This window comes from Bombyx mandarina, chromosome 13 (assembly GCF_030267445.1).
Source record: "Bombyx mandarina strain Sakado chromosome 13, ASM3026744v2".
Classification (NCBI taxonomy): Eukaryota; Metazoa; Arthropoda; class Insecta; order Lepidoptera; family Bombycidae; genus Bombyx; species Bombyx mandarina.
Window position 1 is genome coordinate 10,729,540 of NC_143220.1, and position 27,087 is coordinate 10,756,626.

Below are 27,087 nucleotides of genomic sequence, written 5' to 3' on the forward strand. Positions count from 1 at the left end.
CTATTGCTGAAATCAATGGAGATCTTGGTAGAATTAGTGCTTGGGCTAAATCTTTTGGACTTCTTGTGAATCCATCAAAATCACAGGTCATAGTAATTGGCAGTTCCTATAGGTACAACACGATTGACCACATTAATTTGCCCCCTGTGACGCTAGATGGAATTCCAATCGCTTATTCTAAAACAGCAAAAAACCTAGGTATCGTTCTTGATTGTCATCTCTCTTGGTCCAGTCAGATAAATTTAGTTAGCAGGAAAGTGCATTGCACGTTTCAGTCTCTCAAGCGTCTTCAGCGTTTCTTGCCCTTTGAAGCTAAAGTCACCCTGGCCCAATCCCTTATGCTTCCTCTCCTTGACTATGCAGATGTCTGTTTCCTGGACGCCGCGGAGGGGCTATGGGACAAACTGGAAAGGTTACAAAATTTATGCATACGCTTTATTTTTGGTTTACGTAAATATGATCATGTCTCGCAGTATAGATCACAACTTAATTGGTTACCTATCCGACTTCGCCGTGATGTACATGTTTTATGTATGCTGTTCAACATCCTCAATAACCCAGCTGTTCCCCTGTACCTCCGTGAGCGCTTCGAGTACCAGATGCCCCGAGGTGTACCCTGTCGTACAAGTAGATCCCTTCTCCTTAATTTTCCCCCTCACTCCTCCAGCCGCTACGGCGGTTCGTTCACTGTGCACTCTGTGCGTCTGTGGAACTCAGTTCCACACTCAATCCGTGCAAGTCCCTCACTTGAGGTATTCAGGAAGGCATTAAAGAAGCACTATCTATCAATTTAGTATTACTTATATATATTTATTTTATGTATTTCATTATATATGTACGTGTATGTATATGTTTACGTTATTTATGTGTGTATGTATATATATGTAGTCTAATATATTATGTATTAGTGTTTTATTTTTATTTTTATTAAGTTCTTGTCTAGATTGTAAATTGTAAATTGTTTAGATTGTATTCTTCTACCCACTCATTTAAAGCTTTCCTTCGTTAAGAACGGTTAGCTGGTAGAAAACTCAATTGTTGAGTTAAGCTCGCCATTTTTTATATCTTACGCAATTATTGTAATATTAACTGTGTGTACAATAAAGAATAAAGAAATATTGTACAAATATATCTGCTCGTTGACTGCTTTCTAATGTTAATTGTGTTTTGTTGTGCACAAAAGTATATTCTCCCTCTCTCTCTCCTCCCTCTCTCCCTCTCTCTGTATCTCCCTCTCTCTCTCTCTATTATTAAATAATATTAAAATAAATATAACAGTGCATTTAAGTACGAAAAATGTAATCATAGTATATATTGTTGATACCATTCGTTTATTGCAAAATCTATATGTCTCGACGAAATTGGTGCTTCTGGAGGAACAGGCTGAAACGTAATCCCAAATTAAAAGTTCTTTGAAACTTTTGAACTAATTATACGTACAGCTTTAATTAAACCTTATTGATTGAAGGACCGGTTATAACATCACCAAGCTACATACGTGCGTGTACTTGCTAAAGGTATCATTTCGAACTTATGCAAGAAACGTCTGTGATACATTAGTACACATAATATAGACTGTCCGAATGACCGACCATACGTAATTTTTCAAGTAAAGTAAACTGAATTCAATTACCCTAATTGATGGCCGATAGTATGGGCAAAAGTCCTAGGGGTATACATGTTCGCTTTTGAACTATAAAAATTACGAAGTTGATCACAAAACAAAATGATATAAAGCGTTCCGAAATCACCCCACGTATAAGACTCCGACTGGATTTTGGCTAACCATAACTAATTCCTTAAAAAAGAAAGAAAGAAATGCAACATCATTCGTTTAAATATGTGTAACTGGTGGTAGGTGGTAGTATTTACTGGTGGTAGGACCACTTGTGAGTACGCAAGGGTAGGTACCACCACCTGCCTATTTCTACCGTGAAGCATTAATGCGTTTCGGTTTGAAGGGTAGGGCAGCCGTTGTAACTATACTTGAGGCCCTAGAACTTATATCTCAAGGCGGGTGGCGCATTTATGTTATAGATGTTTATGGGCTCCAGTAACCACTTAAAACCAAGTGGACTGTGAGCTCGTCCACCAATCTAAGCAATAAAAATTTTTTTTTGGCATAATCGACTCATTGGTCATAAACTGTAATGAGCGTAATAAATATACCGATGAATAAAATGCTAATTTGATCAATAAAATTGAGTTCGGTTTCTTTTTTTATAAATGTCATTAACCTATAATTTATAGAAAACGAAAAATATTTGCCTAGAACGAATCCCGCACTCCGTGCGTGCTAACATTTTCCCTTGCATCTCGCGAATAGTCCCAACTCGTTTGGCACACGGCGATCGAACTGTCCCCGGGGCTCGATTACGCTTTATTACCCGTGCATCGTGCCATTACCGATGCCGATTATTCTTTTTCGTAGCAATTTTCATTCTCTCCCGTCCACAGTAATTGATATTTCGTGTATGTTGCCTTACGTAGCCCGCGGACCCACTTACGTTATTACGCGTCGTCAAATGGCAAAGAAGTAATTATAAACTAGACTGTTACATGAAGAATGACCTGATGTTATTTTGTTGTTCACCATCCAAATGATAATTGAAGTTTTCGTGATGATATAGAAGCCTACAATTATGATGATAAATAATATTTGAAGTTAACTATGTACATATGTCCTTTATGTAAGAAAAACCGTATTAAAACACGTCAATTCCAATAGTTTCAATTGAAACAGTATTTACGTATGTAGTTCTGTCAATTGTGATATTTTTTTTGTGATCAATAGCTTAATAATACCTACCGTTCATTATATATAATACCCACGGCTCTGACCAAAATAGAAGTTTCTAGAACAGCTGTCAAACTCGTGTGGGTTGTAAATCATATCTGTTACACCTTCGCAAGTCAGTGACTTACGTTACGAAAAATAATACCACTAAGTATCAAATTATCATTATTATTGACAAATTTTATTATGTTCAAACGAAAAGGTTTCATCATACATTTATATTTGCTGTAAACGCCAAAATGTTTACGTGGGTATTTTTCTTAAAATAAATACATGTTAATTGATGTATTACCAAGAACACAAATGAACCATATAGTCAGTAGATTTCTTCTTGTAAGCTGGTGATGTGCTCTAAAATTTTAACGAGTAAAATATATTTTCTTTTATTAAAATCTATTTCATTACTTTTCATGTGAAATCGATCTTATGTACGTATGTATGTATTTAAATATGCATATCCAGTTAAAAGTTTCCGGCCTCGGCGGGTCGGTCTAAGGGACTAACTGCTGTCGGAGTTAATTAGCTTTAACACTATCATCGGTACAAGTCATTAGCGAAGCTCGATGTAAATAATTTTCAATGGAATCGAAAATCCGCGTTACGGGTCTTAACTTTATAGTTACAATTACATACATTAGTTTTATAATACGTGGCGACTATTTGGTTTTAATTTATGAAAATCAATTCCTTGTCATAAGTCTCTAGTTTGTGAATATGCCCTGAAATGCGGTGTCATCCGTTTTATAAGATTTGACCCTCTCTCTAAAAAAAATAAGCTAACTCCACTTTTTTTTCCTACCTATTCTTGTAACCTCGAGGGGTTATTCTAGATTCACCGAACTAGTAGGTGAGCTCAAGGGGCTCAAACTGGGGGTGCTAACACTGCCCAGTGCTTCGCAGAATCTACCACCGGATCGGAAACGCTACCCACTGAGAAGATCCGGTGAGAAATCAGTGGGTTGTGTCCATGAGTTAATTTACTCGTCGAGCCCTTCGTCGCAAGCGAAGGGTTCGGCGAGGGCGGTGACCGGTTACCTCCATGTAGAATGTCCGAGGGCGTTAAAATAAGAAAAAGATCGATCCTTTCTTTCTTAGAGAAGGTGGTTGGCGCTTATCTAAGACCAGGACTACCGTTGCTCAAGTCTCCAACTAAAAAAAAAGGTCTAATTAAATACAAAAGAGCTATAATTTATTTCGTGAATAGTTATGAAATGTGAAACACCTCTTGGAGTTTGTAAATTGTTCCACCGACGTGATCCGGCTCTGGGTACGGCTGGCTTGTGACAGCCTGGCAAATAAGGATGTGCTCCTTCGTATAAAACGATTAACTGACTTAACTCTTCGATTTATCTCAAAGTAATTATGTTTGAATCTCGGACTGATCAGCTGACTTAACGGTACCAGAAGTACATTATTTTTTTGCAAGTTCAAAAATAGGTATTCGTTTTAGAGGTCTTTTAGAGATTTTCCTCTCGTGTTACGATGTCCTTCATTCCTCAAGATTCCAATTGGATTGTGTAATAAAATATTTATCTGTGTACTTAGTGCGAGTTTTTTAACGTTCTCGATAGCGTAAAAGTTAACTCAAATTTGTATTGAGTTGGAACGTTTGCCTACGTTCGCCGCTAGGGGCGCTGTTCCAACTGCATGCAAAGAACGTTAAAAAACTCGCACTAAGCACACTGGTGTTGAAAAGTGCGTAAAAAGTTAGTGGTGTCGATAAACAACAATAATTTAACCACACAGGTCATAAAAAATGCCCAAATTAATAAATACTTAGTATCGCAATTCGGTTATTCTACACGTCAGACTGGAACACAACTTCGCGGCAAAAATAGATAAAAAATATAGAAATTAATAGGTGGCCCTAAAGTAACCAAAAACCTAAACCTCATTTTGTGTAGTCGAATATTGAATCGCCGGGGTGAATAAATAATAATATATTTTATGTAACAGAAATTTCATAATAATATTTCCAAATTTTATTTTCTGAACTGTAACATTTTTTTCCCCCTAATACTTCATCTAAAGTACCTTCATGTTTATTTCATCGATTACGAGTTCTCCTAACGTTGATACAACAGTTATAAACAAGCCGTGGTCACGATTCACGAATATATCAAAACTTATTTCTCATAGTTAGAGCGAGATCGAAGAAAATAGAGCAATCGTGGCTCTCCGTGTATCGCCGTGATTAGGTTCCGATTTGGATCTAATACGGTTATCAATATTCTTTACTGGTTTGTTTTAAAACTATTGGCTGTTTGAGCTCGTAATCCAGTGCCGTTAGAAGACATATTGAAAAGTATGAATAAATAATTATGAAAATCATATCGCCTGAATTTCCAATAATAATTTATACTTAGTCTGGCCATAAATACTGTTACAATTAAAAATAAACAAACTATTACATTTGAATCTGGAATCTGTCATTTTTATATGATTGCTCATTGAGTTTTCTCATTTTGGCGCCAATACATTGTACAATATTTTGCGATATTAAAATGGAGTGGGATGATAAAGAGAACCGAATCGCTGTGATTGCATTACACAAATTAGGTATGGAGCCAAATGCAATTTTTAAAACTCTCCACACGCTTGGTATTAGTAAAATGTTTGTGTATCGGGCTATTAATAGGTGCAATGAGACCTCCTCTGTTTGTGACCGAAAAATATCTGGCCGTCCACGTAGTGTTCGTACAAAAAGGTGATCAAAGCAGTAAGGGAAAGAATTCGAAGAAATCCTGTCCGAAAGCAAAAGATTTTATCTCGGGAGATGAAGATAGCACCTCGAATCATGTCGCGTATTTTAAAAGATAACTTAGGACTTGCAGCCTATAAGAGACGTACTGGTCATTTCTTAACTGATAATTTAAAAGAGAATAGGGTGGTAAAATCGAAACAACTACTGAAGCGGTACGCAAAGGGAGGTCATAGAAATTTTTTATTTACGGATGAGAAATTTTTTACAATTGAGCAACATTTTAACAAACAAAATGATCGTATTTATGCTCAAAGCTCTAAGGAAGCTTCCCATATCGTGGGTACTATCCGACTTCAGTGATGGTTTGGTATATATAATACCCTAGTATTAGCTATGAAGGAGTGACTGAGCCATACTTTTGTGAAAAAGGTATCAAAACATCGGCACAAGTGTATCAAGATACCATTCTTGAGAAGGTAGTGAAGCCCCTTAACAACACCATGTTCAATAATCAAGAATGGTCCTTCCAGCAAAACTTGGCGCCAGGTCATAAAGCTCGGTCTACGCAGTCTTGGTTGGAAACGAACGTTTCGGACTTCATCAGAGCTGAAGACTGGCCGTCGTCTAGTCCCGATCTTAATCCGCTGGATTATGATTTATGGTCAGTTTTAGAGAGTGCGGCTTGCTCTAAGCGCCATGATAATTTGGAGTCCCTAAAACAATCCGTACGATTGGCAGTGAAAAATTTTCCCATGGAAAGAGTGCGTGCTTCTATTGATAACTGGCCTCAACGTTTAAAAGATTGTATTGCAGCCAATGGAGACCACTTCGAATAAGCTTTTTATACTTTAAATTGTTGTATATTTATGTATTAAACTAACACACTGTAAAAGTAATAAATGTTATTTGCAATAGAATTTTTTTATTTTTTATTGTAGCAGTATTTATGGCCAGACTAAGTATATGTGGAATGTTGAAATTCATAAGTTTTCTTTTTATTAGTCTAAAATAAAGAAACTTCATTCCATTATCAAACCATTATACTATGAACAAAAATATGAAATGTGTATAATTAAATGAAACCCGCAAAATTATAATTTGCGTAACAACCGGTGGTAGGACCTCTTGTGAGTCCGCGCGGGTAGATACCACCACCCTGTCTATTTCTGCGTAATGCGTTTCGGTTTGAAGGGTGGGGCAGCCGTTGTAACTATACTGAGACCTTAGAACTTATATCTCAAGGTGGGTGGTGCATTTAAGTCATAGATGTCTATGGGCACCAGTAACCACTTAACACCAGGTCGGCTGTTAGCTCGTCCACCCATCTAAGCAATAAAAAAAATTTAAGCAGGTTCGAGTTTGTTTGCCACGTTAATTAAATAAACAAACGCAATTGTATCCGAGAAAAAACAGTTATAAGTCTATCAATGATTTGCCCGATCGACCCCGTTCACACTGTACGATTAACTCGAGCGAGCTACTACTACAAGAAAACGACCAACAGATACTCACTGTACTGTTTTATTACAAAGCTACTTTCTCTATATGAATGTACCCGTACATTCCCGATAAGGCAAACGACCAGCTCACTCATTGAACCTCTCAATGTCATTATCAATAAAACGCTAAACGTGACTCGGCAGAATTATTTCAGTCGTGTTTGTAATTTATAATGTGTTTTGTCGTCGCTATTTAAAAATGTGTGTCCGTTAAATTCTGAATTAAACTAGATACGTCAAGAACAAAACCCTAACTACGTTTTTACGTTCAACGAGATATAATGTTTTAGAACCTCGCGATATAGTAACATTTTATTACAAATACTAAATATGATATAACCGGTCGTTACCACGGTTATTTGTTCTAGTGAGTTCTCGATGCTTAGGCGCTGTTGCAAACGCCTTGATTGGAGGTAGAATGAAATCTGTGGGTAATTTGTTAGGAGCCGACAAATCTGTCTACCGTCTATCTAATACATTGTGTGCTTCTACTGGAATGATAGGAGTGTATATAGTTGGGAACGAGTCACCGAGTTCAACAGTGCCAAAGCAACGGGAAGTCACTAGAACCAAAAATCAAGGTAGATCGAAGTGAATAATAGTATTTATAGATAACCGTTAAAGTTTACCACTTACCATCAGGTGGGCCGTATGCTCGTCTGCCTATAATGGCAATAAAAAAAATAAAAAAAGTTTTAAATTGATTTGTAAAATTCTATGTCGAATACAATTTATGGTTGAACTAAAAATCTAAAAATAACTTGCCGGATCTTCTCAGGGGGCGCGATTCTGATCCGGTGGTAGACTCTTCGAAGCACTGCTCTTTCTAGGGCTAGTGTTGGCAAATTCTCTTAGGTTGAGCCCATGAGCTCACCTATCTGTCCGGGTGTAGCTGGAATAGTCTCTTCGATTACCAGCAAATAGGTACGGAAAAACTGCGTATAAAAAACTCAATGTTTTTGGGAAAAAAATATGGAGAGTTTTTTTTTATTGCTTAGATGGGTGGACGAGCTCACAGCCCCCTGGTGTTAAGTGGTTACTGGAGCCTATAGACATCTACAACGTAAATGCGCCACCCACCTTGAGATATAAGTTCTAAGATCTCAGTATAGTTACAACGGTTGCCCCACCCTTTAAACCGAAACGCATTACTGCTTCACGGCAGAAATAGGCAGGGCGGTGGTACCTACCCGCGCGGACTCACAAGACGTCCTACCACCAGATCTCATTGATCATTTATCGAACCTCTTTGAAAAACATCAAATACTTTGCAGTCAGATTTTCCAAGAGCGGTATCCAATAATTTAAGCTAATTAGCACTGAAATAATTCCTAAAGCAGCTAAAATACATTATTAGCATTCCTTTCCAATTCGTGGCTAATTAAACACGAGACAGACCATTAGACTGGTACATGCAATAGAACCTGTATGCAACGAAAGACCTCAATCTTTTGATTGACTTGTGCAAGCCGCGCGTTGAGCTGTCCGTCTGACAAAACACATCTGTCAACTGACCACACGACCGTGCCATGTTTGAGCAAGATAGATAATTCGATAATATGTATAGTGAAGGAAAAACTTTGTACCCCTTTTTACGAAAATTGCGCGGACGGAGGAGTATGACATTTCCCGCACTTATAGAGATTATAGAGAAGGAGTGCAGAATGTTAATATTTTTTTAAATTATGTCTAAAAAATACATTAAATCAATAAATAAAAACATTACATACAGTACCATGTATTTGACGCACACACGCATGCATACTATTTATTTATTGTCAAACTTTTGTTCTTGACGTCTGTGGTTAAATTGAGAATAGATTAAATATTGTTTGTCTTTATTAATATTTTTCTATAGTGTAGTCTTGGCGAAATTTGTGATTATAGAAGTATAATAGTCTTTGAAAATAGAATTATAATAGTGTACAAACGTATAATTTCAATTAATTATAGTCGAATTTCGACCACCGGGTTACCATTAGCTATAACAGATGTATAAAGCTTCTCTAATACAAGCAAATGAGAATATTGGGAAGCCCATAGTTACATCTCATTGAATTTCTCGCCGGATCTTCTTAGTGGGTCACGATTCCGATCCGGTGGTAAATTCAGCGAAGCGCTACCAGGTCCATTGTTAGCAAATAGTCTCACGTTGAGCCCGTGAGCTTACCTACCAGTCCCTGAGTAGCTGGAATAGGCCCTAAGCCTACCAGCAATAACATAGTTAAATAACACGAGTACGAGATTCGCCACTTAAAATACTTTTCTTCGAGTCGATAATCTCATCATTTGAATTCATGAAACTATAGTACACTATGTCGAGTTGCAACTATAAATATTATGGTAGCCTATTAAAGGTCCAGGTCTAGATTAGACATCTAGATTAGGGCTAGATTAGAGGAGAATGGTCAGAAGATATCCAGATTTGCACAGAATTTCGGTATGTAGTAAACTCAGGAATGTATAGGTGCTTGGAAAGGCATTAATATTTTGGATAACGCAAAAGGCACTAGACTGAAGTGGCTTTATCAATTCAGTCGCCAATCACATGCGCCCAAACATCGCCAAGCTTTTCTGCAACTACTTCAATATTAATCTTTGTTCAAATACAGATATATATGAACGCAATAGAGTGGTTCCGAGAAATGCTTAGCTGACCCGATTTCTTTTACTTATTTTCTTATCAGATAGTCACGATCGAACACGGCACGGACCAGTGACACGTCTGTCCAACTCAAACCGCACATCAATTAATAAGCCACGCGGACCGCTATAAATTGATTGCTTCCCCTCACCAGCTCAAATGGCCCCGTTTACTCTTCAAGTCTTCACGTACAGGCGCCAGCCGCAGATAAATATAAGTCGTTGTTTAAATTTCAAACGCTTTACGCTATCACGATTCGTGACTGAGGCGTTACGTCTTGTAGATTAATGAATGTAGTATAATGTAGAAAAGTAGTGGCATTAATAGTCTTGGTATAACTTTTATTAATAAATACGATTGTGATCTCTATGAAAACTCATTAATCGCACTAAATGGTTATTGAAAACTATAGGGATCACAATGTGCAGCAAATGTGGACGCCGATCTTGTTTTTTTTTTTTCTCCTACCTAAGCTGATAGCCTTGAGAGGCTATTTCAGCAGAACCTTAACTAGTAGGTGAGCTCACGGGGCTCAAACCTGATGGCGTTGCTAATACGAACCCTGGCAAGAGCCGTGCTTCGCAGAATCTACCACCGGATCGGAAACGCGACCTACTGAGAAGATTCGGCGAGAAACTCAATGGGCTGTGTCTGAGGGCTAATTTACTCGTCGAGCCCTTCGTCGCAAGCGACGGGTTCGACGAGAACGGTGACCGGTGCTTGACGTACCTAAAAGCACCGTTAGTGGATCGGGGGGATCCGAAATGACGTGTTTGGGACGACGTCGACTGCTTGCCATCCTTTCCGCAGGATCGGGAATGCGATCTTGAAACAAAAGGTGCCTTCATAGTACAATGCTAGCACAATAAATGCCATTAAAACATTGTTACGCGCGCAGCTTCCTCAGAACGGATCAATGCGTGAACGATGCTAATGATTATTACTTAACTGACGTGTAAATGAATTGCAAAACATAAGCGTTGACAACGCGATTTATAAATCAAATTGCAAATTCACAAGTCGAAATTTAGCGGTTAACGTAGGTGAACTCGTTATACCGGTGACAATAAAAGCTTTGCATACAATAAGCTCCTCTGGATGCCTCAAGTTACTGGGTCGACGTATTGATACTAACTAGAACCCGTTTTAGGTACGCTGCAATCTATAAATTAATACGTGAAGCAAAAACTTTGTACGCCTTTCTACGAAAATTGCGCGGATGGAGGAGTATGAAATTTCCCACACTTATAGAGAATAGAGAGAAGAAGTGCAGAATGCTAATATTTTTTTTTAAATTATGCTTATTAAAATATATGAAATCAATAAAAGAAACATTACACACACTACTATGTATTTGACACACACACGCATACATATAGTTATAATTATATTTTTTTATTGTTATGGTGTGTGGTCAAATTGATAATAGATTAATATTGTTTTGTCTATAGCGTAGGCTTGGCGAAATCTATGATTATAAAAGTGTAGTCCTTGACAATAGAACCACAATAATGCTCAAATTTATAATTTAGATTAATAATTATGGTCGAATTTCGACTACTGGGCGACTACCCACACTACTGTAGTATTTAATATAATTGACGTTTTAGATTTCATTGTTGGAACTGCCGGTTGACGTCACTGAAAAGTTTATCGGTGTCAACAAATTGATATTGAAATGAATTAGTAGGGTGTAGGCAGCGATATAATCGTGCATTTTGGGCTACTAGTTCAGCTGGCACATTGACAATACAACACTACACTGAAGTCTGTAATTTAAAGATCTCCGTTACTTCTTCTTATTTAATCTTACAGTTATTGTAATAATTTAATGTATTAAATGACCAGACTGGTCCATTTGTCGGTAATCCGTGACGTAGCTTAAAACACGATATATACACACGAATACATTTTCACGAGTGACTATAACGATGAAGAAATAAAACTGCATAGTTATAATTTTGCAAATTAGTGGTGGTAGGGCGTATTGTAAGCTCCCAGAATGATGTACCACCACACCGTCTACTTCTGCCGCGAAGCAGCAATGCGTCCCCGTTTGAAGGGAACTGAGATTGAGACCTCATTTGCAAAACGGTTGGTAACATTCATTTTTGATTTCTATAGACCCCAGTAAGGACTTATCACTAGATGTATCGTGATAATCTGCAAACATACTTCCAAAGAAAACTAATGAAAAGAAATGTAAGTCACTACGTCCATATTTATTGCAAAATGGGTCTGTAACTGAAACATTCCTTGAAGCACTTCGAACTAGTGATGTTTGTTGCAATTGTTTACCAATCCACGAATGACTTACAATTGTATATTTGTTTTTATTCGCCTAAATGTTTGATTTACACTTAGAGTTTGAAGGACAAAATCTGAATAACAACCACGTTCTATCTTTATCGTTGAGCTAAGTAATTATGGGCAGCAAACATCAGATAACCGACCAAACATGGTAACGGCTTATCGCATAATCTCTTCTTGGCCACTGAGACCACACGAGATAGTGGGATTATACGTTTTTTATGATATACCAAAAGAAATATGCTAAATTAAGTCATCCACTGTGCTAAATTAAATAGATTACATCATTTTATGTACTAACATTGGTGCTTTTTACTATGCCAAAGTTGTTGTTTAATATCTATACCTTAACACGTTGACTGTCATGTAGGTCACCAGTGCCCTGCGTGGCGCACTCAAGTAATTATGTCGATTTCTGTTACTAAGCACCTAGATTGCCTGACTTTGTTTTCTTTTGTTTGCCAATGTATGCTCTAGTCTTTTTCGTCTTTTAGAAATAGACTAGCTTTTGCCCGCGACTCTGTCCGCGTGGAATAGGTACTTTGGCATAACGCTAAATTCTACCCCCCACTTCATTTATGTAGAAAGTGAAAATATTTTTGAATTATAGAGTGTTCAGGAACTATTTAAACCCCTATTTTGAAACATTATTTATTGGTGCTCCACTTGTATTGGTTTTACCGTGATGCTATATAGCCTATAGCCTTCCTAAATAAATGGGCTATCTAACACTGAAAGAATTTTTCAAATCGGACCAGTAAGTAGTTCCTAAGATTAGCGCGTTCAAACATACAAACTCTTCAGCTTTATAATCTTTTAGAAATAGATTCATTCTCAATATATGCGGATTCGTCTTTCCCGGAGTCTATTAGATATTCCGGCGCCTTGGTTAGAAGATCGAAGAGAGAAATTGACATATGTAGTTACACCAGTGCGCTGCGTAGAGCACTGGTGACCTACACGGCAGTCAACGTGTAAACATATATACATATGATGTACATCGGTTTCTGGTTCCAATAGTACAGAAAAACCTAGTTTCGGGACGGATGACCGTCTGTGAGTTGTCCCTCGGCTTAGTATTATCATTAAAACTATTATCTGCTTGGATGAAATCAAATGAATACAAAATTTACTCTAGTCTATATTATTTGATCAGTGAATGATTGCTGTGTCTGTCTGTATTTTGATTCCTCATAAAGTGTGCTACTGGCTGTCTAGAAAACCCCGGTCACCGTTCTCGTCGAACCCGTCGCTTGCGACGAAGGGCTCGACGAGCGAATTAACCCACAGACACAGCCCACTGAGTTTCTCGTTGGATCTTCTCAGTGGGTCGCGTTTCCGATCCGGTGGTAGATTCTGCGAAGCACTGCTCTTGCTAGGGTCAGTGTTAGTATCACTCCGGTTTGAGCCCCGTGAGCTCACCAACTAGTTAAGGTTACGCTGAAATAGCCTCTCAAGGCTATCTATCAGCTTAGGTAGGAAAAAAAGTCTGGAAAAGGCGGGACCCATGTTCCGTATGCTTGACATGCTGCATTTCCTCAATTAGTCATTATAACTAATTAATGAAAAATACGAACACGTTAGCTGTAAGTAATAAACGTAATGGAAATATATGCTCTAGTGTCCAGGGATGATGTCGAGAAATATCAATGTGTGGGCTAAACGTAGTCCGCTTTTTTCATATCACCATATACATATGTATGTATGTCGTCGCTGGATGTGTATATAGGACATAGCCGGAAAATATTACTTCGATCCGGATGAGATCATATGAGGGCGCGCCCTCGTTCAGTAGACCAGTTTTATTAAACTTTTAATACGACAGCTACATATTTCTTTATGAAATTTGGGTTGATGTACTTACTGGTTGGTTACATTGTACGAGTATATTCATTTCTGTGCTAAGTTTTCTAGGATTTTAAGTGAACATTGGCAAGAAAAATACCTAACTTTTTACTGGTGGTAGGACGTCTTGTGAGTCCGCACGGGTAGGTACCACCACCCTGCCATTTTTGCCGTGAAACAATAATGCGTTTCGGTTCGGAGGGCGGGGCAGCTGTTGTAACTATACTTAAAACCTTAGAACTTATATCTCAAGGTGGGTGGCGCATTTACGTTGTAGATGTCTATGGGCTCCAATAACCACTTAACACCAGGTGGGCTGTGAGCTCGTCCACCCAACTAAGCAATAAAAAAACAACGTTATTGAAATACTTAATCGGTACGAATTTCCGTTTTAACTGCATTCAAAATTTCTATTTCCTTCTATTTCTTCCTATTGCTATTTTCTTGTTTCCTCTAACCTAAAGCAGAGGGCCTGTGTCGATACGTCTGGCTAGATATCATCTCTACATAAAATACATTCTCAACTTTGAAGGCTATTTGTTTTATCATTTTCACGATACAAAAGGTAAACTGTAGTTTGTGTTCTCAACACAAAAAGTGCCTGTGATAGTTTTATTTATTCAAATTTCAATATTTAACGCAAATTGTACAAACTACTCATTGTAACAACGAATGGTACTGGAATAAAAGTTTTGAACTTCGGAATACGCATTCATTTTGTGGTTTCATTGCGAATTGCAATTCACTGCTATTTGTGTCGTAACCTAACATAGGTTGGGTTTCTATGAAAACTTAGAATTTGTTCAGGTGATTGAAATCATTCGTTGCAAGATATTGCGAAGATATCGTAATTAACATTTATTTCTTCAACGCGCCTGATATATTTTGAGTTTCTTACCGGTATCCCATTTGATTGTTTCCTGCTATATTTTACTTGGAAATGGTTGTTAGTCGTTTCTGCTCTTTATATAGCTTGTTAATCAATAAGGTTCGCGTAAAAACAATCACAAGAGACTTGTTCACATTTATAATAGTTGGTACTATCTAGACGGACATGTATCATTATATAGTACTATAAAACACGGGCATGCGTCGTCTGGATCGTTGGAAAAATTATGTATGAAATACATCAATTTGTATTCGTACACCGATCTTTCATTTTTACCTATATTACGTTTCGTTACGGACTAAGTTGCACAAGCAACTTTTTTTCCTACCTATTCTAGTAACCTCGAGGGGTTATTCTAGATTCGCCGAATTAGTAGGTGAGCTCACGGGGCTCAAACCTGACGATTTTGCTAACACGAACTCTACCAAGAGACGTGCTTCGCAGAATCTACCACCGGACCGAAAACGCGACCCACTGAGAAGATCCGGCGAGTAACTCAGTGGGCTGTGTCTATGGGTTAATTTACTCGTCGAGCCCTTCGTCACAAGCGACGGGTTCAGCGAGGACGGTGACCGGTGCTTGTAGTACCTAAAAGCACCGTTAATGGATCGGGAGGATCCGTAATGACGTGTTTAAGGCGACGTCGACTGGTTACCGTACGGTCCACAGGATCGGGTATGTAGTTGCACAAACAACACGCGTAACTATGAACTATCAAAAGCGAGCCGGAGAGAATAAGAGCTCACGTGTACTCAACTCCACAAAACAATAAAAAATATTTCCTGACTATTGCATTACGGCCAGCTGTAATTATGTTGTCGAAGTAAATTGCTAATTATTAAAAAGAAACAAAACCACAATTACATACAGGTATATCTATCTACGTAATAATTCTAAGCAATGCATGCTTGTTCATAATAAAATTTCCGAGTATCCTTAAAACTCATATAACACGTCGTAAAGTTGAAATGATATTGTGAGTGAGTACACGAACATTACGTTAGAGCCTGTAATAAATATGAAACGCCCTATCATTTGTGCTTACGTGAGTTCTATCATTAGAACGCCGCATGGACATGTTCGGAATGAGCCACGGATAGGGTTGTGTGATGTCACACTAAATTGAAAATAACTAGCCGAAAATCGAAAAAAATAATTTTCTTTCTCTAAATTAGATTAAATTAACATGAGACGCAAATTGAAATTATTAGCATTGTTTCATTTCGAAGGAAATAATTGTTTCACATTTTTATGACGTTACTTTCGTCATATTTCAAGTGACTATTACTGGTGGTAGGACCTCTTGTGATTCCGCGCTGGTAGGTACCACCACCCTGCCTGTTTCTGCCATGGAGCAGTAATGCGTTTCGGTTCGAAGGGCGAAGCAGCCGTTGTAACTATACTGAGACCTTAGAATTTATATCTCAAGGTGGGTGGCGTATTTACATTGTAGATGTCTATGGGCTCCAATAGCCACTTAACACCAGGTGGGCTGTGAGCTCGTCCAGTCGTCTGAACAATAAAAAAATTAAAATTAATAATTAAAAATTCAAATGAATAAATAGAGAAATCTAAATATCTTCTATTGTTGCCCGGAGAAAATATTAATTAGCGTGGTTTTTTTTTATGATTGAATATTTACTGGTGGCCCGGAGGCCTTTCCAGTTTCACCAGGACAGGTGAGGAATTAGCGTGGTACTTACTGGTGGTACAGTCTATCGTCAACTTGCAGACTATGTTCAACAAAAGAATCATTGTATCAGTGTGATTTCTATTGCCGAAAAATATAAACACAACATAAGACAGTTAATTAACAAAGATAATTTATATTTAACTGATCGAAAACATCTATTCTTCTATCATCTATTCGTTTTAGTATTTTACGGTCGCTACGTTGTAGACAATATCCCGTATTTCAAGGCACCAATGTACCTACTATTGTATGTAAATCGGTATTTTTATTTAATATCTTATTACAGCGTCCTATACTCTGCAACGAATGTGAATTATTGACATATTTATGAAGCATAAATCCTACTATTTTATGGTAAACATCATTTAATTTTAATACCTTTTTTTGCAATATTGGTACTCTATGATCAGGCTCCTAATTTTGGTAACGCTAACATAAAATTTATTTTTAATAAAAAATATGTGTGTTCAAAAATGTGAGTTACGTAAACTTGAAAGACTTACAAGCGGTACAATTATCTTGTTTACCTCTTCATCCAAGGATTAAACACTAATCATCATCGCATTAATATCAGATTTTTCAGAGTGACCGAACATATATAATATAAAATATAGTGACTAGTTGATAATGATCTTACATTTTTTATTGCCTTTTTAGGCAATTCGGCATAGGCCCAGGGGCATATTCAAGGTGCTGCCTACCCCTGAGCACTCTCCTTAAACCGGTTACATTTGAAGCAAGACATGACATTTGAATCATTCGTATGTAGCGATGCCCCGGTGTTCGAATCCCCCAGGCGGGTACCAATTTTTCTAATGACATACGTACTTAAAAGTTCACGATTAACTTCCACGGTGAAGGAATAACATTGTGTAGTAAAAATCAAACCCGCAAAATTATAATTTACGTAATTACTGGTGGTAGGACCTCTTGTGAGTCCGCACGGATAGATACCATCACTCTGCCTGTTTCTGCTGTGAAGCAGCAATGCGTTTCGGTTAGAAGGGTGGCTCAAACCGTTGTAACTATACTGAGACCTTAGAACTTTTATCTCAAGGTAGGCGGCGGCATTTACGCTGTAGATGTCTATGGGCTCCGGTAACCGCTTAAGACCAGGTGGGTCGAGAGCTCGTCCACCCACCTAAGCAATAAATAAAATAAAAAACAGTAAGAGATAAATCAATACTAATAGATTCTCTCGGTTTGTTTTTCCAGGAGTTGAAAGAGAGTTTCAACTATGGTCTTTTCTGCCCTCCTGTCAACGGGAAGGCGGGTAAATTTCTCGACGAGGAACGGCGGCTCGGCGACTATCCTTTCAATGGGCCTGTAGGATACCTTGAGGTAAGTTACTTATCTTAACATTTAAGCAGAAGCAGTTTCAAAATCGTACATCATTATATAATTTCCTTGTAGCAACATCTAAGGTTCTTTAGTACATCAAAAAGTAACATCATGTATTATATGTTATAATATCATAAACTGTGTTGCAATTTGCTTAATACATATTATGGCCCCAATACACTATCAAGTTTACTATCCAATTTACATTAGACTTGGGTTTTATCCAAGAATTTATTGAGTTAATATGTTAAGTCAAAGTAAGTAAAGGCTGTAGGCAAGGGAAAGTACACTCTAAGCCGAATGCTTAAATGAATGAAATAACTTAACTAGCTGTAGAGAGTCTATTAGGTCGTTTAGATATGAATATGAACATCCTCGCTGTTGTGCTCCAGAAAAAGAACATATTATAGACTAGGACAGTCGATTCTAAAGAAACTCGCTCTTAAAACTGTGTTATGAACGAGAATATTCAGGTTGTATTAACACAGCCCACTGAGTTTTTCGCAGGATCTTCTCAGTGGGTCGCGTTTCCGACCCGGTAGTAGATTCTGCGAAGCACTGCTTTTGCTAGGGCCAGTGTTGGCATCACTCCGGTTTGAGCCCCGAATGCTCCCCTACACGGTAGGGCAACGCTGATATATCCTCTCAAGGCTATAAGCATATATAAAAGAGAAAAAAAAAACAGGTTATAATGGATACGGTAACCGCTTCCAATGAAATATAAACTTAAGGTTTCTCAATGAAAATAATATTTATTTCAGCTGAAATACAAACGGCGCGTTTACAAGATGTTGAAACTAGACGAGAAGACACTGAAGGCTCTGCACTCGCGCGCAAATCTACGAAGGTTCTTGGAACACGTCACGCACGGACAGATCGATAAAATCACTAAAGCTTGCGCCAAAGGACTCGACCCCAATTTCCACTGCCAAGAGACGGGAGGTAAGAACATAGGGATGTACATTTTAATAGAACTGAAATGTTATTCGTGCCAGTAGATTTTTTTATTACAAATGGATCGAATACGCCAATAGATGGGTAGACACTGGTAGTAGGACGCCTTGCGAATCTGCACGGATAGGTACCACCACTCTGCCTATTTCTGCCGTGAAGCAGTACTGCGTTTCGGTTTGAAGGGTGGGGCAGCCGCTGTACTGTCAAAAGTGAGACCTTACAACTCATGTCTCAAGGTGGGTGGCGGCATTTACGTTGTAAATGTCTATGGGTCCGGAACCACTTAACACCAGGTCTGCCGTGAGCTCATCCACCTATCTAAGCAATAAAAAAAAACAAAAATAAAAAAGAAAGATAGGCAGAAAACAAACGAGATACTGATAACGATTTTAGTCAAATCAAAAATAATTAATTATTACTGGTAGTAGGACCTCTTGAGATTACTGGTGGTAGGACCTCTTGAGAGTCCGTGCGGGTAGGTACCACTGCCCTGCCTATTTCTACCGCGAAGCAGTAATGCGTTTCGGTTTGAAGGACGGGACAGCCGTTGTAACTATACTTGAGACCTTAGAACTTATATCTCAAGGTGGGTGGCGCATTTACGTTGTAGATGTCTATGGGCTTCAGTAACCACTTAACACCAGGAGGGCTGTGAGCTCGTCCACTCATCTTAGCAATAAAAAATAATAATATGAAATTTCAACAGTTCCCATTTTGTAACCGCTGATGCAAGCATAGTATAGTAACACAGTCATGAAACAATGATAGTCTTATTACATCCAAAGCCATGCAAATAACCGACAAAAACACTTCGTAAATTCTCTTACATTGTACTACCTATACGTAATACAGTAAATTCATTTGCATGCGGATTCTTATCTTCCATTGTTCCGTGTATTTAAAACCGTATTTTAAGAGCCGTATCAATTCGGCCGTGAATAATCTCCGGTAAATGTCGACCGATCCTTGAGACGTATGAAATTTATACGTTTCCGTCGAACGCCTAATATATTTCGCATTAATCTTGTCGTATATATTTGAGCACATTTGTTTCAACTATACTTACTTGTATTGTGTAATTACGTAAAACGTATATTACGTAACCGGACGATTGACAACTGCTGTATGGTCTATATACTGTACTGACACTGTCAATTAATAATACCATATTGACAATGCTAGATGAACACAATAATTATAGGTACTTCTTGTTAATGAAATCCTAGGTTGTATTTGGTAGGCAGTGGCTTGGCTCTGCCCCCTGGCATTGCTGAAGTCCATGGGCGACGGTAACCACTCACTAATAAATAAGTGGGCCGTACGCTCATCTGCCTACCAGGGCAATAAAAAAATATATATTACACTTAGCGGTCTTAAAACTCCACAGAGAATACTTTATTAATTTCCGTTTATTATCAACTTGTTTTGAAGTACTTTTTTTTATTCTATCAGAAAACTTATATTCTATTATCTATGTTTTCCGTTTCTATTTCTAGAAACACCATTAACAATAGCCGCCGGCCTAAAGTCGCCCGCGAAGATTCTTATAGCCCTCGTCAACGGCGGTGCGTTACTCGACTATCGAACGAAAGACGGCAGCACCGCTATGCACAGAGCCGTCGAGAAGAACTCCCTAGAGGCAGTGAAGACTCTTCTGGAGCTGGGCGCGTCGCCAAACTACAAAGACGGAAAGGGATTGACTCCTTTATATCTATCGGTGACGAACAAAACGGACCCGCTGCTGTGCGAGACGTTGCTGCACGACCATGCGACAATCGGCGCCACCGATCTACAGGGGTGGCAAGAAGTTCATCAGGTAACATAATTATTCATATGGCAATATCGCGGGATGAATGGTGATTTGATTTAAGCAACTTTTTTGCAATTTTACAGGAGAACTATTTAAAGTTTAGAAAAAAAATATCGTAACAAAAAACTTCTTTAACTATTTGAATGGAGTAATTGAAAGTCAGTTAAAAATATGGAAATGTTGATGCGAATACCAAATAAAACGCACCTAATTAATTACAACGATAAATGCCGCGTATTAAGCGAAATGTCGCTTAAATCAAACAAGACGACGACCGGGCTTTGCTCGGTTTTTTTTTTGATAAATTGTATTTTTTAGAAATTATATTTAAATATGAATTACATATTAATGAAATATTCCAAGATCGCTTAGGCATTTTTAAGTGGCTTCGGGTGGCTTAACAACGCCATCTGCTAAAATAGCTTAAGTGTTATTGAGTCTAAAACAATTATGAAAAATAGCATTATTATTCGCCAATAGATGTCGGGGATTATCGACAAAGTTGATTATTGAAAAAACGAAAAAAACAACATTTGCTGAAAATAAATTCTAGCTAGATCGATTTATCGCCCTCGAAATCCCCTGAATACAAAATTTTATGAAATCGTTGGAGCCGTTTCCGAGATTCAGATTGTATATATTATATATACAAGAATTGCTCGTTTAAAGGTATAAGATAAGACTTTCACATCTCGATATACTTGATTTGATATATCATCTGAGTATTTAGTGAGTAACTCATTAACAATCTACTAACGAGGTATTTATAGACAACACAATGTAAATGCCGCCACCCACATTAAAACATTAACTCGAAGTTTTGATTTGTATTGCACAACAGCTGTCCCACACTACAAACCCCGAATGTATTACTGCTTCCGAGTCGTAATAGACCGGATACTGGTAATACCCGGACGAACCTTCGTCCTGCTACTACCAAATGTTGGGTTGCTCTCTCCCACTCTGTGTCCATTCTCCAATACATCCCTTAGTTTCCTCTTCTCTACTTAAAGGTCGTCTTCGTGGCCTAAAGGATAAGACATCCGGTGCATTCGTATCTTGCGATGCACCGGTGTTCAAATCCCGCAGGTCGGTACCAATTTTTCTGATGAAATACGTACTTACGTAACTATACTTGAGACCTTAGAAGGCCCTTATCTCAAGGTGGATGGCGCATTTACGTCATAGATGTCTATGGGCTGCGGTGACCACTTAACATCAGGTGGGCCGTGAGCTCGTCCACACATCAAAGCAAATAAAAAAAAAAAAAAAAAAAGTTGCCCCCCATAGACACAGCCCACTGAGTTTCTCGCCGGATCTTCTCAGTGGGTCACGTTTCCGATCCGGTGGTAGATTCTGCGAAGCACTGCTCTTGCTAGGGCCAGTTTTAGCAACACTCCCGATTATTGTTGTCTACACAGGCTTGTCGCAACGGCCTGGTTCAACACGTGGACCATCTGTTGTTCTACGGTGCCGATATGAACGCCCGCAACGCGTCCGGGAACACTCCGCTGCACGTGTGCGCGGTCAACGCGCAGGACTCTTGCGCCAGACAACTCCTCTTCCGCGGATGCGACAAGGAAGCGCTCAACTTTGCCAATCAGACGCCTTACCAGGTAAGTCTACGCGATGCTTTTGAGGTGTGTTTTGGAACAAAACAAGCCTTGAATCTTTTGTCATTTTCCGCTGTGAAGGAAATGCATTTTTTGTTTATAGCCCTTGTAGGCAGATGAGTATACGGCCTACCTGATGGTGAGTGGTTACCGTCGCCCATGGACTTCAGCAATGCCAGAGACAAGCCGCTGCCTACCGAAACATTTCGCGCGACAGCTGCTATTTTATTGTATGTTGTACATACATTGTTGTCTTAATTTAGGTTTCCCATACATCAGCACGGCCACTTCTTCGTTACGGTAAAAGTTCCCTTGCACTTAATATGAATAAGAAAATGACCTCCATCATTTCCGAACTCAACTTTAATTAATAAATATGCGTAAAAGTCATGTTGAAAATAAACCCATTTGAATTAATAGTACACAATAAAGATTGTTAATTTGTCACAAATAAAAAAAAAAAATATTGTTTTCTTAGGTGGCTGTCATAGCTGGTAATTTGGACTTGGCCGAAGTGATTAAAAACTATAAATCTGATGAAATCGGTGAGTCTTGTTATGAGTGCGATGATTTAATGCATGGCTGCGACGCTTTATATCATTTAAATTCTATTATTATATTTATGCACTTTACTGTAGGATTCTTAAATGACGAGAAACTTAAAATTGTTTATAAGTTCTATATTGCAGAGGGTTGTCGAAAATATCCTGAGACCATTTAAGCTCAATTCGATTATCAATATATTAATCAGATTTAAATATTAAGGTCGTGTATTTTTATTTGTAATTGTACATTTATACTAATAACAAATAAATAAGACAAATTTATCATGATTCCTACAATTTCATTTTATTATAATACATCAATCATTCTTCATTTAAGAATCCTTTTTTAATTATAAACACGAAAACTTCTAGGTTCTATGAATGACTGACACAATACGTTTTAAATATAAAGTGCAAATAAATATGTTAATTATATTATACTGCATGATATCATCCATTTATTTATCTTACGGCTTATTATCATTATGGTGATGGTTGTATTTTTCAAATGAAGATACGATAGAAGATATTATGATTATTACTTGTCTAATATTACAATATGTTTATTGAACACACGACAACACTAACCAGCTACTCGTTTAATTAATCAATAAATATTTATATTTATGGTCAGATTATTTATTTTAGAAATTTATTTATTTTTTTTAGATTATGAGTTAATTACGGCACGGTTTTAGTTAAAAAGTTGAGTTATTTGATTTGTGGCACGTTATTAGTTGTTTCGGTTCGTCAACGGTAAAATTGCAGTTCCGTTCCGGGGTCCGCCCCGGTACAACCCTCGGAGACGGTCGGCGGCGGGGGGCTCGCTGGGGGGCTCGGCGGGGGGCTCGCTGGGGGGCGCGTGGTGGTGCATGCGCTCGGCCGGGGACCGCTCCTCGCTGGCGTCGAGCACGCGCGTCCCCGCCGCGCCCTCGCCCTGCAGCCTCGAGCGACCCTTCTCGTCTGCATCCTCAAGCATCAGCGACGCCAGCCACCCGAGCCACGAAGACGACGCCAGCATACTCACAGGTACACCATCCCCAGCAGTACCGTATGTCGATTTGGGAAATAACGATAATTATCATATTACGTGATTTCACAAACAGCCATATTCAGAACGTTTGTAGATCTAAATTTATTCCAGCGTTTACAGAACAAACATTTACCGCGACCGTCACTCACCCGCGAGTCGTAGTTATCATCAGTGACGTCATAATCAAACGTCATTATTTCCCAACCTCGAACACAAAAGCACCGAAAGCGTCCCAATAAGTCCACGTGAACAACCATCACCATGCACAGACCTCGCCGTGCTCATCAACAATCACTCTGCATGTGTATGTTCGCATTTATGTGAATAGTTGTTCAAGTCCGATCAAACAAAGCGGTATGGGTGCTCGAATAGTAAATTGCTTTGATAGTCAGAAGAACTGACATTGTGTGCTTAGTGCGAGTTTTTTAACGTTCTCGATAGCGTAAAAGTTACTCAAACTTTTATGGAGCTGGAACGTTTGCCATCGTTTGCCGCTAGGGGCGCTGTTACAACTGCATACAAATTAGAGTTAACTTTTACGTTATCGAGAAAGTTAAAAAACTCGCACCAAGCACACATTTGGCTTCGCGTAAACCTCACCGATAGCGTTTTGTTCGATATTACCTTTAACACAATTCGCTTATTTGCTTCCTTTAACATGAACGTATGGATTTTCCCCTCTCCTTTAGAACTTACTATTAGACTAGGCTTAAGTTAAATTTCAAAGTCCTCGGCAGGGTGTTAGCTACGTTTTCCTTCTAAAATTATTCCAAATAATTTGGCAACATTTCGATATAAAACATTCTCTAAAACTATGGTATTTTTTATCTGCGTTTCGTTTTTTAAATTTGTATTTTTTTATTTACTACGACGAGAGAAAGGAAAGGTACATACTGGCGAATACAACAGCGAACAACATTCGCTTATTTGCTTGTCTGAGTATAAAAAGTTTTAAATAAACATAAAATAAACTACAGACGCATCTTCTAATTAAAACAAAAGTAATTCAATTGATTTGAGGAGTCTGATAAAATACTGAGATACAATCGAGCAGACCCGCGGCTGAACTCATCCGTCAGGGCCGACGCTAATGTTGACAGATAAGAGCGCCGGCGACGCTAGCGACATCATATCGGACTCGAGCGGGGTGGGCACCAGCAACTCCGACACCACCACGTGCTCGCTGCAGCCCTCCAGCACCGCCGTGTGCCTGCAGCCCTACGAGGGCGCCGCCCCTGGCCATCTCAGGCTCAACCAGGGCGACATCGTCGAAGGTAACCGGATGCCGAGATTCCACAGGAGTGTCTTAGTATCGTCGAGGGCACTGACTCTTCAACCGTTACTGTTTTTATTTGTGTCACAACTCTAAGGGTCGCCGCACATGGGCCACCGGCCACAACCTATATTGGCTCGCCGCACACTTTGGCGCCGGTGGTCGCCACACGCTACAAATCGTCGTTGCTCGCTTCTTGTTGCGCACCGGTCACTAAGCGCAGATACACAACCCCGTCACACGCCATTCGCGCGATTCCCCACCCCTCTCTCCCTCACCTCAGTTAATCTGTTCATTCAATAAAGTCGTCGTCGTGGCCTAAAGGATAAGACGTCCGGTGCATTCGTATCTAGCGATGCACCGGTGTTCGAATCCCGCAGGCGGGTACCAATTTTTCTAATGAAATACGTACTTAACAAAATGTTCACGATTGACTTCCACGGTGAAGGAATAACATCGTGTAATAAAAATCAAAACCCGCAAAATTATAATTTGCGTAATTACTGGTGGTAGGACCTCTTGTGAGTCCGCACGGGTAGGTACCACCGCCCCGCCTATTTCTGCCGTGAAGCAATAATGCGTTTCGGTTTGAAGGATGGGGCAGCCGTTGTAACTATACTGAGATCTTAGAACTTATATCTCAAGGTGTGTGGCGCATTTACGCTGTAGATGTCTATGGGCTCCAGTAACCACTTAACACCAGGTGGGCTGTGAGCTCGTCCACACATCTAAGCAATAAAAATTAAAAAAAACCGAAGGCAACGCACGCATGTAGGGTGAAATAAATATGGATATAGAATTATCAGAGTCCATCACGATACTGCGCGCATGGGTTACAAAAAGTAGCAGCCACCGACCGCAAGTGTCGACCACCGGCCAAAAGTGGCTGGCGCGCGCTTCAATTACCTTTGTAGCGGTTTCTAGCTTCTCGTGGCTGTCGCATGTGGCCCGTTTTTTTTCCCGACCTATTCTAGTAACGAGGGGTTATTCTAGATTCGCCGAGCTAATAGGTGAGCTCACGGGGTTCAAACCTGACGACGTTGCTAAGACGAACCCTAGCAAGAGCCGTGCTTCGCAGAATCTACCGCCAGATCGGAAGATCCGGCTAGAAACTCAGTGGGCTGTGTCTATGGGTCAATTCGCTCGTCGAGCCCTTCGTCGCAAGCGACGGGTTCGACGAGAACGATGACCGGTGCTTGGTGTACCTAAAAGCACCGTTAATGAATCGGGAGGATCCGAAATGACGTGTTTTGGGCGACGTCGACTGCAGAATGGGATTCTGTCCGCAGGATCGAGAAATGACTCGTGTGCGGCGCCCCTAATTACTTTTCCGGTTAGCGTTCGGAAAGCCAACACCTAGGATGTCCAATTTTCTTCCTACCTTCACAAATTTTAACATTCCCGAAACATGCGTCGCGTTTTCCGTTGCCCAAAACAAAAGCAGTTGTTGTACTTAATAATAATTGCCTTAATTCAATTACATTACACCCAAAAAGCGTTTCCTATTAAATACATAAATAGGTTGAGAGTTTTACCGAGGTTTTCAGTTAAAGAGCACCGTATTGCAGCAATAATTCCGTTCATTTAATTCCGCTAACATTCGCAACGTGCTAACAAACGTGATGTCCGATACGTTCCATCATTAACTCTGCACGTGACTAAGTCGGTGGTCACACGGCGACCTCGCGTATCCACCAGCCCCTGGTGTTGCAGTGACGGCGGCCTCCGACGACGGACTGCTGGAGGGCTGCGTCAGAGGTTCGGGTGCCGCCGGCCTGTTCCCTGCGCACTGCGTGCAAGAAGTGAGGCTCCGACAGAACAACGTACATTTACATCAAGTACGTACCTGGATATACTTTTTCTATTACCCTTGTAGGCAGACTAGCACACGGCCCACCTGATGGTGAGTGGTTACCGTCGCCCATGGACTTCAGCAATGCCATGGGCAGAGCCAAGCCGCTGCCTACCGAAAAAATTAACAGTCTCGATTTTTTTAAGGCTTAAGTATGTGGACGAACTCACAGCCCACCTGTTGTTGTTAAGTGATTACCGGAGCCCGTAGACAATGGCCCCACCCAGCTTGAAATATGAATTCTAAAGTCTCAGTATAATTACAACGGCTGCCCCGCCCTTCAAA

At 39.4% G+C, this 27,087-nt stretch overlaps 1 protein-coding gene across 12 annotated transcripts in view; it reads left to right on the forward strand.

Moving 5' to 3' along the window:
• Window positions 1-27,087, forward strand: part of LOC114241833 (SH3 and multiple ankyrin repeat domains prosap) — a 245,035-nt gene that overhangs the window by 197,309 nt on the left and 20,639 nt on the right. For 6 of the 12 annotated variants that reach the window (XM_089732490.1, XM_089732493.1, XM_089732491.1 and 3 more), the window contains 8 exons: window positions 17,597-17,722; window positions 18,484-18,664; window positions 20,173-20,492; window positions 21,908-22,102; window positions 22,578-22,644; window positions 23,413-23,673; window positions 24,757-24,951; window positions 26,664-26,788. In XM_089732490.1, coding sequence (XP_089588616.1) covers window positions 17,597-17,722; window positions 18,484-18,664; window positions 20,173-20,492; window positions 21,908-22,102; window positions 22,578-22,644; window positions 23,413-23,673; window positions 24,757-24,951; window positions 26,664-26,788 — 1,470 coding nt within the window. The remainder of the gene's footprint in view (window positions 1-17,596; window positions 17,723-18,483; window positions 18,665-20,172; window positions 20,493-21,907; window positions 22,103-22,577; window positions 22,645-23,412; window positions 23,674-24,756; window positions 24,952-26,663; window positions 26,789-27,087) is intronic. The other 6 variants (XM_089732496.1, XM_089732494.1, XM_089732495.1 and 3 more) reach the window with 3 other exon arrangements.